General features: G+C 33.6%; 1 protein-coding gene across 2 annotated transcripts in view; it reads right to left on the reverse strand.

Moving 5' to 3' along the window:
- Positions 1–17190, reverse strand: part of DSC2 (desmocollin 2) — a 32003-nt gene that overhangs the window by 6001 nt on the left and 8812 nt on the right. For both annotated transcript variants that reach the window (XM_012656613.1, XM_012656614.1), the window contains exons 2-12: positions 16974–17058; positions 15900–16099; positions 14819–14938; positions 13103–13258; positions 11653–11797; positions 10550–10716; positions 7144–7278; positions 6704–6889; positions 4895–5151; positions 4624–4766; positions 142–366 (exon numbers count right to left, since the gene is read on the reverse strand). In XM_012656613.1, the coding sequence (XP_012512067.1) occupies positions 142–366; positions 4624–4766; positions 4895–5151; positions 6704–6889; positions 7144–7278; positions 10550–10716; positions 11653–11797; positions 13103–13258; positions 14819–14938; positions 15900–16099; positions 16974–17058 (1819 nt within the window). The remainder of the gene's footprint in view (positions 1–141; positions 367–4623; positions 4767–4894; positions 5152–6703; positions 6890–7143; positions 7279–10549; positions 10717–11652; positions 11798–13102; positions 13259–14818; positions 14939–15899; positions 16100–16973; positions 17059–17190) is intronic.

Here is a 17190-nt window from a genome sequence, read left to right on the forward strand (position 1 = left end):
GCCCACTTCCCACCACTCCAAAACTGAGAAATTTTCTTTGTTGGTTCCCATATAGTGAATTATTCTTCTATTTCATTAGGAAAAAAATATTGCAGACATCTTGATGTTGAAAAGGACAAAGCAGTGTTTAAAAGCACACACCATTAATTTTTGTCAGTCTCCACATTCTCCGTACTTCTGAGTCAGAAGTCTCCAAACTGAAGTCAAAGGGTGGGCCATGCCTGGGTTCATCAGGATCAACAGCAACAATCTCCGCAGCTGACATGACGGTTTTGCAGATGATCACCGTCGGTTTGGGTATGGATGGGCCGTTATCGTTCACATCTTCAAGGATAATTCCCAGTGTCCCAGTACATGATCGCCCAACTAGAAAAATGAAAATAACACTTTTTTTATGTTTTATGTTTTCACAAGAAAATTATACATTGAAAAAATGTTTTAATATTTATTAAGCACCTATAACTTATAAGTTATTAATATAATGATAGGCAGTCACAGGCTATGTCCTTGGGGAATGTTAAGAGAAAAATATTACTACTTTCAAAAGGGTTGTACCGACAATGACTGCTATTTAGATGAGTTCATTCATTCGCTAGATCACTGCAATAAACAGACATTTTCACAGAAGTAAGTTTTGACTGATTTTTAAGAGGAGAAAGGGAGTACAAGCAAGGGCGCTTATGGTATATTTCAAAGCATAAGGAAATTCAAGGAGATGGGAGAATATGTTACACATACCCATGATCTGGAGACAATGAACGGGAAGGTAGAAGGTAGAAGTTGACACTGGAGGGAAGGGCTAGGGGTCTTTGAAAGGCAGACTAGGGAGCTTAGAGGTTTTGGAGCAAAGAAAATGAATAGAAAATGTACATTTGGAAGATTGCAACAAAAATAGTACATGGAAGTGTTCAAAGGGTGGAAGACTCCGGAAGTGGAAAATTACTAAAACTGAAATAATTACTGTGGGGTGTAGTCGAAATAATTCATCTATCTATATATTCAGTAAAAACGTATTGGATAACTACCCTGTACAAGGCACTGCATTGGAAAATCTGGGGGATTCAAAGAAGAAGCAGTCATGGGTCTATGTCTCAAATTAGCGATGCAATTATGAAGTCCAAAGCCAAACACAAATCCAGGAGTTCTGTCTCTATGTCATTTATTCATTCTGTTTAATAAGGAGGCTTGGACACTAGAGGTGGAGAAGAGGATGAAAAAACCTGTGTTACCCACTGCCTAGTTATGTCTTATATGAAGCTGCCAAACTAGGGAAGCTGGGAGACCTAGGCACAGCCCTGCAGTCACAATGTCAACCAGGTCACCTGTGGCACACTGACTGGACCTTTGATAGGGCCTGTGTCATCATGGGTCGGGAGCACAAGGCTGCCAAGTTAAAGATTGGTTCTAAACCGGGGTTAGAGAAGCAGCAGGTGGAGGGAACTACAAGATTGCTAGTCAAGATGGGGTAAAATGGGAGAGAGGAAAAAACCCAAAACAGAGAGCAAGCCAAATACTTCCCATTTAATATAAGCCTGCAAATTAAAATTCCCAAGTGAGCAAGATTAATGTTAAGAAGGCAAGGCAACAAAAACACCAGTCAAAAGATTAATTCACCCTATTTAAGACATCTGTGAGACAGGTACATTTAGAATCTTCAAAGACATAAAGAAGGGTAACAAATTAAGTAAGAATGAAATGATAGCTCAAATTCCAGTAGAAATAAAACAGCAACATTCATCTAATAGGAATTCTTAAAAAAGAGAACAGACAGAATGGCAGGGGAGTAATATTTCAAGAGATTAATCGCTGAGAATATTTCAGAAGTAAAGAAAAATATGGCTCTTCAGATTGACAGTATATTCTGACTGCAGTGCTAGATAAATAAAAATAAATTCGCAGTATATACATTAAGTTAAACTGTAGAACTCAACTCAGGGAACTATAAACGCTACCTGGACATATTACCTACAAAGGGACAATAACTAGATTGACAGAAAAATAAGCATCAGAAAGAAGAGATTCCAGAAGATAACAGAGCAATATCTACACAATGCCAAGGGAAGGAAACTATTGACTCAGAATTTTAAACCACGTCAAAGTATCAATTAAGTATGAGGCCAGTATTAAAATATTTTTTAGAACAACAAAACTGAGTTGTTGTAAAAAACTAGTTTTGAAAAAACTAGTTCCCAGCAAGAAGAAAAGAGACCAGAAGAAAAGAAAATGAGAAACAAGAAACAATGTGACCACCTTCCATTTTGGACGACTTCAAAAATGAGTTTTTATATTAGATAAAGAGAGCAGAGAAATATATATTTTATCTACCTGACACACTTTTCCATATTTATTAGGGCAGAATAATTTCTCTCTCTCAACCTCTTTTGTTCTCATGCTATGTGGTGCTTTCTTGTTCTCTCTGAAAATTGGGACTGCTGGAGATGTTGAACATTTCTTTCCCTTTGGGTCCAAACACAGAATTGAGAGCACATGCCTTACCTATTGAATCTGGCTAATTGTGATGTCTTTAAAAATTGAGCTCTAAAGTGTTTGCTGTTCTACTCCTGTGATAAATGTTTCAATTTCCCTTCCTTCAGTCACTTAGAGTTATTTATTAAACTCCAATTATTATTTTTTTGCACACTGTGATTAGTACTGGTATAGAAGAACATTTAAGACCTCAGACATCTAACTCACAATGTTTCACAGCTGTTTTTCATCTGTTGATGAATTAAACACTCCTATTCATTGGCGTGTAGACATAAAATGCTGATCTTCTATTATTAATATAATTCTACACGGGTAGAATTACTAATTACAAATCTCAAGCCACCTAAGGTGTACTAGCCATGGTTTCATGTTTTATGTACATGGCACTCTTCAATCAAATGTTGTAAAATAGTTGAAAGTAACACCCTCCTAAAAGCTAGACTACAATGAAAACAGAAATGTAAAACTCAACTATATAGAGGAGATACTTGGGTGAAACTGCCAACAGAATTTAAATTATGAAGAAACTGAGAAGAAAAGAGAAATGGAACTTATAGCTTAAGAAATAATCTGTGTTTAGAAGAGGCGAAGGCAGTAAAACCACAAAGCATGCCGGAATGTGCAGGACAATTTAGACATGGAAGCTTTGAGAGAGAAAGTTTTAAAAAGAGGAAGCAAGTGTCGCGGAGACACAGGAAGGTGAGGAGTGAGCGCCAGCCCAAGACATCAGTGCTCAGGAGGAGAGAGCATTTTCATTAGGAAGCAGCAGGGAGGGCCCAAATGAATTAGCCAGTACAGATTTTAGAAAAAGGTTTTTAAAAAATGGCGTACTTTTGTATGATCTCAGTTCATTTAGTTTAGAAGATAAAACGATGTAGAATTATTGATTCACAATTCCCTCACTGGGAGGTAACACAATGATTCCCCCCCCCCCCAAAGAAATGAATGGGAAAGGCCCCGTTACACCTTTATTCAATATCACAATGATGATTAACAGTGCCTTGTCTCAACTCCATAAAAATATTTGATCTCTCAATTATTCTATCTCTTCTGCAACAGAGGACAATATAGAATAAAATTACAGCCAAAATCTTTAATTTCAGATAGAGATTTTTATCTCATCTACAAATAAGCCATTTTCCAAGTGCTGTTAAAAATGTAAAAATAATGAATTTTATTTTCATATTATCTTTCTTCTTTTCATTTGCCTTTGACCAAAAAGTATTTCTTGGCAAAGGGACATGAGCAGCTGAGGCTTTAAAGGACAGTCTTCAATTGGTTGAAGATAAACCAGTAATGATGACAGCTTTACCAATTAAATAAATGGATATGAGTCATTTCTTATGAATTTAGAGAGAAATGGAATACCTAAATTATCTTCCAAAATCACTTCTAAATTCTAATTTTCAAGCTATAGCATAATAATTTACATTTATTACAGTTAGCATGCTTATTTTACAAAGACACAAAGTTCAAATTAAAGTTATGACAAAATTATATTTTATGCACTAAATGGGTCTCAAATATAATCATTATATTCATATTTCTCCCAATTTTACAGGATGCATAGAACAAAATTTTATATTTTATATGATTAAACAAATTCATAGTAATTGTGTCTAATTTTATAATGTTATTAATTGTGACTATGATTTATTTTTATAATGTCTTTAATCAGAATTCTAGCCCCCAACTATATTGTTAGTTTTCCATAAAAAGTTAAAGCTGTTTTCCAAAACTGCATTATGTGGCAATAAATATGTTCTCCTTAGAATGAACTTTCCTGCCAAAGTGAATATTTTAAGAAAAATGAATAGATAAATTGAAACTAATTTTACTAAAGTAATTTTCTCAATTTCTTAATGATTATTTAACTTTAATAAATTATGGTTTCAAGTATTTCTGTGACTAAATTATTTTATAATTACATTTAAAACTGAGGATGCTATTAGAAAGCAGACACGAGTTAACAAATTACAGCAAACCTTTTAATTACTTTTTACATCATTCTGGAGAGAAATGAAAAAACTGAGAGTGTATGTAGCTCCTGGCTTAAAAATGTACGGTGCTGGTTTAAACACTGAGGATATATGTAGCTGAGAATGTATGTAGCTGGCTTAAAAACAAAGTTCTTACCTTGATCTGATGCAACGATTGTAATGTTATATATGCCATCTTTGATGAACTCTGCCTCTCTATCTAGGCTTCTGAAAACTTTGATTGATCCTGAATTTTCATCAACGGTGACCCACCCTTTTGGATCATTCAATTTCTTATACCTGTTAGTAACGATGAATTAAAATAACAAAAATTCTCATAAGCCAAACTATAATACTGGTATCAAAATAAGTTATAAATTTTAAAAACACAGTAAATTTAGAGTTAACTATAACAGAATTAGAGATACCTTATGCCACTGCTACTTCTTGTTTCTGGGTCATATGCCTTATATCCACTGCTTGTTGTCCCCACTTGTGCATTTTCATTAATTCGAACAGTTTGTGCTGGAGGGCTACACTCAGGGCCCTCATCTTGATTCTTCACACTAACAGTGACTGTCGCTGTGCTCATGGCTGATCTAGAACTAGCCTCTCTGGAGTATGGAGCTTCATTAACTACACCAATTTGTAGGTTCACTTGTTTCCTTTCTTCATAATTCAATGGCTACAAAAACAAATGTGTTGAAAATCACATCAACTCATTTGATATTTGGCAATGCTAAATAGTATATATAACTTGTTAAATTTGGAAATACCAAGCACTGCCCTGGAAATCATCATGAGAATATTAAACATACACCCAGAAACTGGTGGTACGAGAGGGAAGGGGAATCCTTCCACTGATTCAGTATTTGGGTGAAACTGGCAAAAAAGACAAAATACTGTTCCCCAACTGTAAATTTAAGACAAGTAGTATAATAGGTACCAATACAGATTTTGGAAAGTATTTAACAAAGGTGCCCAGATGTTAATACATGAGGTACTCCTTTAGGGGATTCATAACCAAGAGTTATTTACTACACCATAAGTTTTAGGACATCTTGTCTTACCCTCCTGAGATGAATAAAATTATTATTTGTATCTGGTTTGAGGTAGCAAAAGTGGGAAAAATTTTTTAAAATGCTTTTAAGAGGGGAGGGACAAAAAAAAGAGAGTTTATGGGCATTACGTTTTCTTTCTTTCTTTCTTTCTTTTTTTTTTTTTGATTCTCCCATTCCAGTTCTTTTCTTAAAAACTAGAAGTACCAAGTTTGAGAAAGGTTTCATTTTATTTGCCTGATATATATTTGTAGTGAGAATTCATAAAGCCATGTCCTAGAAGACAGAAATGTTTTCAGGTCTTGGACTTCACAATGATAAATTTCCTTCTGAGAATACCAAGGATTGAGGCAGGGGTTAGGTGAAAAAAGAGACGAGATTGAAAGGATATTTCTTTGCTGTTTTCAAACAGAGAAATTAATCCGCAAACTGCAGCTAATTTTCATCATTGTAAGGAAAAAAGAATCATCATTTTTGATCCATGCTCCTTGGGAACATGTACAAAAGGAAAACTGTATAGAACCACAACAGAATCATGTTCTAGTAAAAAACATAGCAGAAATAAGCCCATGACTTTGTCCAAGGCCAAAGGAGCTCAGAACACTTTATGTGCTAACTCTGGCTATTTGTGAATTAGCAGCAGGTTCTTCTCAGATGCTGTGGGATGGTATTAGAAACAAGTTTTAGAAGTATTTACATCTTTGAATGGTTGAGAATGCTCATTCTGAACCCGGATGCGAAGAATGTAATATACAATGAAAACAGATGAGCAAACCCACGAATAGCCTCTCTATGGGTCCGACTAGGAGTAACTCACCATTTGAGAAATTCAGTAAATAAGTGGAGGCTCCTTGACTCAGACACAGAAAGAACTGGCTAGGAAGGTTTGGCACCATCCCATTGGCATCAAGGCTGTGCTTGTTGTTGAATTGTTAAGTGGTATTGGTTAATTGAACACACACGTATGTATAATATATTTTAAAATCATGCCTTGACAAAAAGTTACCAAAAATGAATATATTCTTTCCATTATATATATGAAGAACATAGCATTTACATTTACCTATATATCTATTTTATTCTTACATTTACCAGAATACCTTTCTTTACATTAAACTCCAGTATGCTACTATATGATATTATAAATAGCAAATAACTAATTTACTAATTTATTCTTACCTTAACTACACACAGAACTCCTTCATTGGTTTTGGGATCTGTTACAATTTTAAAATTCCCATTTTCATTGCCCTTTAAAATGGTATAATTAGCTCTCCAGTTAGCAGTATTCACTAAATCTTTATCCTCAACGGTAACACGTAAGATTTCCACATCAACTGTATTTTCTTCCACTGATGTCACATACTAAAATAATAAAAAGAAACAAAAATCTCATTAGTATTATAACTGTCGCAAAGAAAGAACACTGGGTGAAGTAAGTCCTGTATTTCTAATTTCCAAAGTATTATGTTTACATGATTTTAAACCCTAACTCCAAGTAAACGTTATGTCTCTGGGAGGGTACTTCATTTGAAATCATGAGGTATGGATGGAGAAGTGCATACTGAACAATTAACACTGGGCTATACATTTTCCTTCAATTAATATCGCATACTTACAGAAGTACGGGTAAATGTTGGCAAGTTGTCATTCACATCTCCAATATTAATGATACAAGTTGAAGTTGTGTGCAAACCAAAATATTGACCATCCATGTCTTGTACTTTTATTTTCAATTGATATTTATCAATAAACTGAAAACAAAGAAAAAATGTAATTATTCAGTGAAAGCAGCAACATTATAAACAAAATTTTAATTTATACTCTATGATTTTCTTTGCATTAATAGTTTAAGGGATACATTATTAAATTTCATAGTGTCCATGTATAGAAGAATAACTTCCTCACACTCGTAATTTTTAATTTATTTATGAAAATTGAGTAGTTTCTCAAATTTAAAGTGCTATCAATTCACAGAATATAAAATCAATTGGCTTTATCCTTATTCAACAGAAAGAGAAGAGCTATAGCCCTAAGTGCATTTAAAATTGCCTGGTAATGAATCAAAATCTTTATCTCCTGTCCAAAGTACATTCAGATGTTTAAAAAAATACATAGCAGTATTTTAATAAAACAATAAAGTGAAATATCCTCTTGTGAAAAAAATATAGATTTTTAAAGATTTACTTTCCATTTATAAAAAGGTCATTAAATTTGTATGAAAATAAAGGTCTAGGGCTATGTAATTTTTTCTTTCCAAGGAAAATAGAATCTGGCTCTTAGGGCTTCCTGTTCATCAGATATTATAGAACACTCATCATTACTTTAAACAAATGTGTTTCTCATCATAATGGTTTCATTTATTATAAGTGATTGAGATATGGAAGGATCAAAAACAACATAATAACGCCTTCCAGACTAAGCATTAGGAGATTTGGGTTCTAGTCCCAACTTCAAAAATAACAAATGCAATCTTGGGCAGTTAGAAAATTCTCTTTTCCTAGGTTTCCTCTTCTATAAAATAGTGATGATGATTATCTTTCCTCGTCTCTTTTCATAAGAAAAAATAATATGTGAAAATCTATCCTAACCTACCGAGAACATTCGTCCTTCTTACAAAGCCATCTTTTTCCCCTAATTCCATCACCTTTTAAACTTTCTTACCCTCATGTATTACCCAAAATAAAACTCAAGTTTCTTTCTATCTCTGTGCTTTTTACACACATAATTTTCTTGATTTACTCCTCCCTCATAACCTACCGCATGTGTAGATTTGAAAAATAATGGCCTTATTTTTATTGAAACTTTTAAGAATTTCATGCTACTCTGCGTATAAAAGGGAATATATATTTTGTTTGTAGTTAACTAAGATTTATTGGAAATAAATGACTGGCTGATAAAGCAATGAATTTTTGTTATCCTTAATATTAACTTGTAAAATCTTCAGATGGGAGAGAAATTCTAATGTTTGAAGGGCTTAATAGGTTGTAGGCAACATACAAAAACTGGAATTGTGGGGTCAAAATGTTACTAGAGAACACTACTGGGTACACTTCATTGGTCAAATGTTTTCAACTGATTCTATCAGAAGGATCTATCCAAGGAAAAGTATTCATGTGACTGATTTGTGAGCTAAACAAGCTGTTGAAGTTTTTTCTTTTCTTTTTTTTCCACAGAGCACCATTTTTACATGAAAGACAGCTATGGTTATTCAGACTAGAGTATTTGGAAGATATGTTCTCAAACACAAAGTGAATCTGTCACTTCAAGGAAAACAACTCTTTGTTGCCAATGATAAATTGGAGTTTTCAAGCAAAAATGAGAATTTTGGATAACTTGTATCAACCATTGTGATATCAGTAAAGGTGAAGAGGTGATTTTTTTCACATTGTTTAATGAAATATGTCAATATTTGGAGGATCTGCATAGCTGTGAATCAATATTTTCCAAATGACCAATGCATGATGTTACAAAATCATACGTCAGTAAAATATCCACTCACAGTACAAAACAGACGAATGGACTTTAATGTAACAAAGTACCAAAGTTCATTGATAAAGATTGAGTCCACACTGCAAAAAACATTTAGGAAATTACCACTTGTCAAGCTTTGGTGTACTATCAAAGAAGAATATCCACAATGATCTGAAATCATAATCAAAATACTCTTCTCTTTTCTAACTTCATATCATGTCAGATTTTCTTTACATACTTCAGCTAAAACTACAGATTATAACAGACTAAATGCAGAAGGAGATATGAGAACCGACAACTCTTATATTAAGCCAGATATTAAAGAGATTTGACAAAATGCGTAACAATGCCACTCTTTCATTAATTATTTATTATTTGGAAAAATGTACTTATTTTTTATAAAAATGTTATCTATGTTAACATGTAATGCATTTATTATTTTAAATGGGTAAATTAATACATATTTCAAACTTTTCTTGTTCTAAGTACTAATAGTAAATATAGATAGATACAATCCTCATAAGTAAAATATCTTTGGGTTCTTCATCAATATTTAAGAATGGAAAGGGGTCCTGAGACCAAAAATTTGGAGGAACACTTCTCTAATACATAAGGGGTGGGAAAATCGAGAGAAAATTAATCTGATATGAAGATTTAAAAATTAAAGAAATATGATAAACATCTATTATTATATTTTAAGATTAAGGATTATAAATGTAGTAAGTAGGAAAAACAAAGTGCTATAAGAATTCAGATGAATAATGGTTGGTGGAGGAGGTAATAGTTGAATAACTAAGTGAATGAATTACTAAATCAGGATATTGCCATGGAAACAGACTATAGAGATATTATAAAATCATTTCAGCGGTATTATCAACATGCTTTGGGAAGTGATTTGATCTAGGGGAGTAAAAGGAGACACCAAATAGAATTTAGAGAACACTGACTCCAAGGTGACAACATAAAGTTATTAATAAAGAATGTATTAACATTATTTTAACTAGATAACATGGGAAAAGAATATGTTTGGAAGAAAAGATGACAAGTTAAATTTTAGATGTATTATTAATACATCTTAAGTACCTGTGAGACATCCAAATTAAGACTTCTAGCAGTCAATTAAAAATGGCAAACTGGAGATTAGAGAGCTATAGATTTTCTTTTCATCTACATAAGGGGAAGAATATAGATGAGATTGTTGAAGAGATGACAGAAATAGAAGCATTTCTTTTTCTGTGGATAACAAATTTCTGCATATTTCCAAAAGGTTCACTTTTCATATTTGATATTTATTTTTAATACTTAATAGAAATATGTTTATATTAGGAAATTTGATTATATAAAACATACAATTCAGGAAAGAATGAATTAATAGTTCAAAGTTAGCACACTCCAAGGTTTTTTAATGACCTCCATGAACACCCTTAAAATAATAATTTTTCTAAAACTAGATTCACAACATGCTTTTCAAAAACACAACTATAGGAGATATACAAGTACTATTAAATAGCCATGTTATAATCAATTTTTATTTATAAATATCTATGTTACCTCTCTGTCCAGCTGAGAGGATGTTGTGGTGATCACACCTGTCTTCGGATGCATAGAGAACAGGGTGGGTGACGCTGGCGACTGCTCGATGATAGAGTACTTCAGGCGTGTGTGCATTGTGTCAGGCTCATCTTTGTCAGTTGCACACACCTGTCCCACAGTAGAACCTACATATGGAGAAATCCTCCTTAATTTCCAAAACTTTCACATTTCAACCTCCCATTTATTTCACTCCTTTCCACCCACCTCAAAAAAGTTGGAGACCACATTATTATATACCAGAGCCATGGCTTTTATAAGTTTGCCAATCTCTACATAAAGCATCATTTCCTTTTAAGTATCACAGAGTACTAACATTTTGGAACTTGGTGATCACACCCGTACTTAATGCATTTAATGGCTGCTTTTATAAATGTTGATATTATCCCTCCATGACCTTTGTATGTCTAAAGAATTCTAATTACTCTTTAGCTTTTTTCTATTTGTAAGCCTGTACTGAAATTGACCAGGTGAGTTAACTTTCCTCTAAAAATTCTTGGTTCACTTAGACCTTTGTAGAGGAAGTCTCAAAAACCGCATTCTGACTTCCAACTAAAATGGACCATTTTCACAGGATTATGAAAACATTTGTGTTATTCTCAATGACTTATTAATGATCATGCCCAGAATACTGTCGATCATTTATTCACTATAAAACATCAATAGATATTTTCAAGACTAAATCTCCAGTTGTTCAAAGACTTATTCTTTTGGGACTATGTTCTCTTAAAAGTATTATTTGACCTCCCACAAGAAGGTAACATAACATCTGTTAACACCTATATTTCAGGTACTATGCTTGACATTCCACGTGTATTGTTTCATTTAATCTTCATCGAAATCTGGTATATCCATAACTCATTTTACAGATGGAGAATCTAAGGCTTGTCAAGGTTAGGGAACTTGTCCAGGGTCCCACAGCTAGTGAAAGGCAGCATAAAATTCCACCCGGAGTCCCTTGTTCTTGCTACCAGGATATGCTGCTTTCCAATGGCCAGGATGAAACTCAATTTATGAAATGAAACACATTTAAGTTGCCATACCTTGTTAAAATAGGTACTCACCAACTCTGCAATTTTCAGAAACTGTAAAAATGTAAGTTGTTTCTGTAAAAATTGGGTAGTTATCATTTTCATCCTCTATTTTGATTACCATGGGCAGTGGAAGTTCTGGGGTGTACCCATCTGGAGTTGTGGCAAAGGCAACTATCTGCAAAGAGAGTAAAATAAAGAGAAAAGTGGAAATAATCTTTTAAAATAAGATAAGGGCTCAAATTCACTTTGGCTTTAGTTTGGAGACTGTTCGCCATTAAGTCTCACCATTTGTTATTGTTTTTGAATGTGGCTGTAATTTTAATGCTGAAGTAGGTGGCTAATGTCATGGTGCAGCACAGCAGTCTAAGTTTAAATTCATCTAACACAGTAACAGGTAATTTTAGATTCCTCACCATTGCTGCATTGTTGCTCGTGATTGTAATGGTTTTTATTATTATTTCCCAAAACAGTCTTGAGGACTTTTTTTTATTTTGTTTTGTTTAAAAGTTTCAAGTGCATGGATTTTAAATACAACTTCCTGGACCTTACTTAACTTTGGATTTGTTACAATTACAAACTGTCCAGAAGCAGTTAACTGAGATATTATCTTATTTTATACTAATTAGAATTTTAGGCATACCGATGGTTATAGTGAGATAAGTCTTTTCACAAGAACTAGTTAATTTATAAGAGGGAGTCAGAAACAGAATAAATAAATGGCTATAAATTTTGTGTGGAATATAATTTATTTCCTTTGACTTTACAATATAAATTTCAATTCTAATTTTTCTCATAACGGCTCTCACAGAAAGAGCAGAACATCACAAGTACTCAAAAGGCTATGCTATAGCAATTCTAAACCTAAATACTTTATTAGAAGCTTGATTAATCTGGTCTTCCAATGAATAATTAATTCATCCAAAATAGATGTACAATAATTAAAACTGAGTAAAGCAAAATGACCAGGTCCCATCGAGAAATCAAACTAGCATTAAGCTAAATTCTTACATATTAACTCACATTCCACCATAGTAAGTTAACCAGATGATTAAAGGAAATGTGCTTACTTAAACAGTGTCCACACTCCTTACCTGCTCACCGTAAGTTAACTTTCTCCCACTGCAAAAGTACTGAGGTTTATTTAACTTCTGAACCTCATTTACCTCCTATAGTATCTCTGTACCTTAAAGAGGTTCACAGATCTTTTCTGCCAACTAAATAATTACTCTTCAAAGTGGTACTCTTTTTTTCCTTTAAAAAAAAACCTAACAGTAAAACCATAATACCAGGGACAATTTAATAGAATCTAATGGTATTTGTTCTATGAAAATTCTTCTTGCATCAAGTCAATTTTGTGCTATCAGATAGCCAGGGCATCAGTGACGAACTCAGAAAACAGAAAAAGGCAAAATAAATTGAGGAGAGATCAAATGGCCAAGCTTAATAATTACAAATATAGTAGATACACTTTAGACTTTACCTCAAAAGATTCATACTGCTCACGATCTACAGAACGAGTACAATACAGGTTTCCAGTATCTCTCTCCACATAAAATAAATTTAGAGGTTCTTTGTCAACTCCAGGACCTTTTATGGAATAGTATATGGTGTAGTTTTGTGCTGTGTCAGATTGAACCTAGAAAGCAGATATTACATACATAAGACAAATTATTATTTCAGCAGAACTTTCATCTGTATATTCGTGCAATCACTTTGCCATTTTATTACAATAAATAATTGTCCTCTTTAATCTATTATTATGTATAAATAGAAAAACAGCAACAGAATGAGGAAGCCTAACTAAGAAACTTCAAAAACAAGGCATGAGTAAACTAATGTAGTGTCTTAGTTTCCCAACAGCTAAATGGTGACTACATGGACCAAACATTTAAGATTTTTCCTGTTTTAGAAAACAAAGTATTCTGAGCATGAAAAATTATTCTGTTGTCTATTTTTTTAAAGACAGAGCTTTTATTATACGTGAAATAATATTTAAGACATTGGGTTTAAAGTGTACCGTCTGAAGGTCAAAAACTTGAAAAATACTTTCCTTAATGAGTTTTTGTTGTCAGCATCTTCCTTTTAATAGGAATTGATATAAAAAATACAAGAGAGAATAGAAATAAAATATCCCGGCATGTGTGACATTCTGATCCTTGATTCAAAAAGCAAATTTCTTCCAAGCTGTATTCATCCTCTCAGTAAGATCTTGACTATCTTTACATCAGGATGACTAACACAATTATTTTCTGACAACTTCTTACTCAACTTTAATATGCTCTTCTCTGGGCTACATTAAATTTGTTGGTGGGGTATAAAAAAAGGATTCTCTCTCACCATTTCGAGAAGTGAGGGCAAAAAAAACCCAAGTCATAGACTGAATGGTAGTAGTCACTGAAAGCAGAAAAAAGTAAGACTTGTTGGGGTTTCCACTAAAAGTTAAAAAAGAGAAAAATGTGGATCCAGTGTGATTTCAGACGTGGATTCGAGAACAGCAATAGAAAAGCCTTCGTGGCATTTGGTCTTTCATCAGCAATTTTATCCTTTATTGTGGAACGTATTTTTGGATTTTCTAGGCCTGCGGTCCCCAACCTGCGGGCTACAGACTGGTTACCGGTTCGTGGCCTGTTAGGGACTGGGCCGCAGAGTCTCAAGTCACAGAGTTTCCCTGCAACCTCCGTGGTCTTCCAGGAAACTTAGGAAGGCGGGGGTGGGAGTGGGGCACAGCAGGGGGTAGCAAAGCTTCATTTATATTTACAGCCACTACCCATCACTGGCATCACTGCCTGAACTCCACCCCGGCACCCTCCCACCCTGCACACCTGGCACACCCCCACCCCATCTGTGAAAAAATTGTCTTCCATGAAACCAGTCCCTGGTGCCAAAAAGGTGGGGGACTGCTGTTCTAGGCTATGTCCAGGCTCTGCTATACCCATGCCAATTTGAAAATTCATTAAGGAACTATGTGTTTGAGAATGCTAGATGGATTTTATAATGGCTTTTTCATGGCTAAAACTTCGAGAAAGTGTATGTAGTTATAGGGAAATATATTTATACCCATATATTGAAACATATGATATACATATTCACTCATATAGTCACACACAACTATTTTTAAATAACCGCATAGTCAGTGTCAAAATTTTTAAAAGATGGAAACCACAGACCTCCACGACGGAAAGAAATTAAACTCTACCTGTTGAAGGAAAAGTGGGAAAGGACCCAAGGAATTCTCTAGCATTGAACAAGGAATAGGAGCCCATCTTCTCTTGCCACGTTTTAGAACTTTTTCTTTAGAATGCCTTTTCTTCAATACCTCAATTTAGAAGACAGAAAAAAAAATAAAGTCAGTGACTACTTTATTCTCAAACATTAGAACTCTGATACATCTTTCTCTTCTCATGAGGGTTAGCTGGGGGAGGATAAGACCACAGTAGTGCTTGAAAACCAAACTAAACGTTCAACATTGCAAAAAAATTATGAAGAAATAACTGCCCTAACTGTTATCACAGCAATCCTCTTGAGAAAATGATTTGGTGGAAAATGGAGGAAAGAGAGATGGAATTGGAAGCCTAGAAGCAAAACTGAAAGAAAAAAAATTACTGTTGCCACATTGCCATGCAAAAACATGGGAGGAGAGATATGCAAAGAAAACAAGTGAGTATATGCCCTTCTAAATTTAGCACAATCATCTTCCACTCACCAGCAACTAGGCAGAGCCAGGGACCTGTGTCAGAGAGATCTGTGTCAGAACGAGGAGAAAAACATGGTGACAACTCTCAAACTACCGCAGTGAGGAATGGCCAGTGGTTCAATAAAAGTCATTTTGATCTTGGGTGTCCCAACACAATAAGCATGCATGTGGCCCAAACCTCCTCCTAAAATTGTCATCTATTTCCTAAGACTACAAATTATGCTAAGTGCCTGGGAAAAAAGTTTTTCTGTATCCAGAGATAGAGTTCCAAAACTTCTTTCTGGAAATCCATTCTATAGTAAAGATCAAGATACGCTTCTTTGTGTCTGATGTCAAGTTCTCATGCTATAATTTATCCCAAGCTCTCCTTTTATGTACCAAATGAGAAGGACCCGAAATAATGTATTACTATGTTGCACAACCCTTTTCTTTCCTTTTAAACACTGTTAAGTCATCCCATGGTCTTCATTCTTCTTCAAGACAAACTATGCTATATCCTTTCTAAGTCCACATCTTCCCTGGTACTGTTAGTTACACCTGAAGAAAAGACATCATTATACTTCATTTATATAGTCTCGTATACCTTTGTTTGATGCTCTAAAAGGACAAATATTTTCTTCTCTTCCTGGTTCTCAGTGTTAGAAAGTGATATGGTAAAGCTTCTCTTCTCCGAGGACAAAAGAATAGCATTTGTTGTATAGACTGAACCATCTTCTAAAATTTGGAAATCAGGATCACTTGAATGAATTAGATTTGCAGATTTAAAGCACTCCTTCAGGTTAACTGTAGAAAATATACATAGCAATCATTTGTAAGGTAAAATATAATAATATGTAGCTTTAACAGTCATCTATGCATGTGGAGGAAGGCAAAAACTTAAAATTAACTATCGATACTTATAAACTTAGCATTTTTAAAAGGACATATGAAACTATATGGTTGATTAAGTTGTGCTTATACATCACTTCTAATAACTACTTGATAACCTCTTAAAGAAGAGACATTTGCCCTGACATAAAGGCATGTGAACTCGTGTTTGAATATTTAAACCAACACCAAAGAAAGTTTTTCTTTAACTGAAATTAGCTATAGAATAACACATAACAATACTTGAATAAGTTATACAAAATCTAGCAGATTAAAATTGGCAGTTATTAAATTAAACTATTATCAACTCTTTACATCTATTGTTAAATAGTCATCATATTTTGTGTTCTCATTGGTTTGATCTTTCACATAGTTGAGTATGTGAAAAAAATTAATTGATAAAAAACAATATGTGGAAGTAAATGCAATAGATGCCAAAATGTTAAGATGAAAATCCAAAACAGTATCTTTAAACTCAAGAAATAGTTTCAATACCATTTCTCAATATTTTAGAAGCATGTTAAATATATTCCATATCCTTCAACTAATGTAAATATTAAGGATTTATTACTCAAACTAAACCTTTTTATCTACTCATATAGTCATGTTTTTCAATAAAGAACAATATTCTTTTCATCTGAATGACACCATACCACATGTATTACAAATGACCATGTACTATATTTATTTTAACTATTAGTCCCAACACAGTTATCGTTCTAAAAATTACACTAACTTTTAAAAGATCATACCGAATTAGCATTTATTACTTATTTTGGCAGTTTCTCACCTCTCCCAATAAATTTCTCAGCATCTAGTTTGGAGGGAACGTGTAGAGTCACATTTTTGCAGGCATCACTGGCAAATGTTAAGATCTAAAACATTAAAAAAACCAACCAAATCAATATCATGCATTAAAAAAAGATTCTTTTAATGTGTATATGGTTTACATAAATATCATTTAATATTTACATATACCAATTATAGTCTATATTGATTAAATATAT

The sequence above is a fragment of the Propithecus coquereli genome, unplaced genomic scaffold (genome assembly GCF_000956105.1).
Source record: "Propithecus coquereli isolate 6110/MARCELLA unplaced genomic scaffold, Pcoq_1.0 Scaffold51, whole genome shotgun sequence".
Lineage (NCBI taxonomy): Eukaryota > Metazoa > Chordata > Mammalia > Primates > Indriidae > Propithecus > Propithecus coquereli.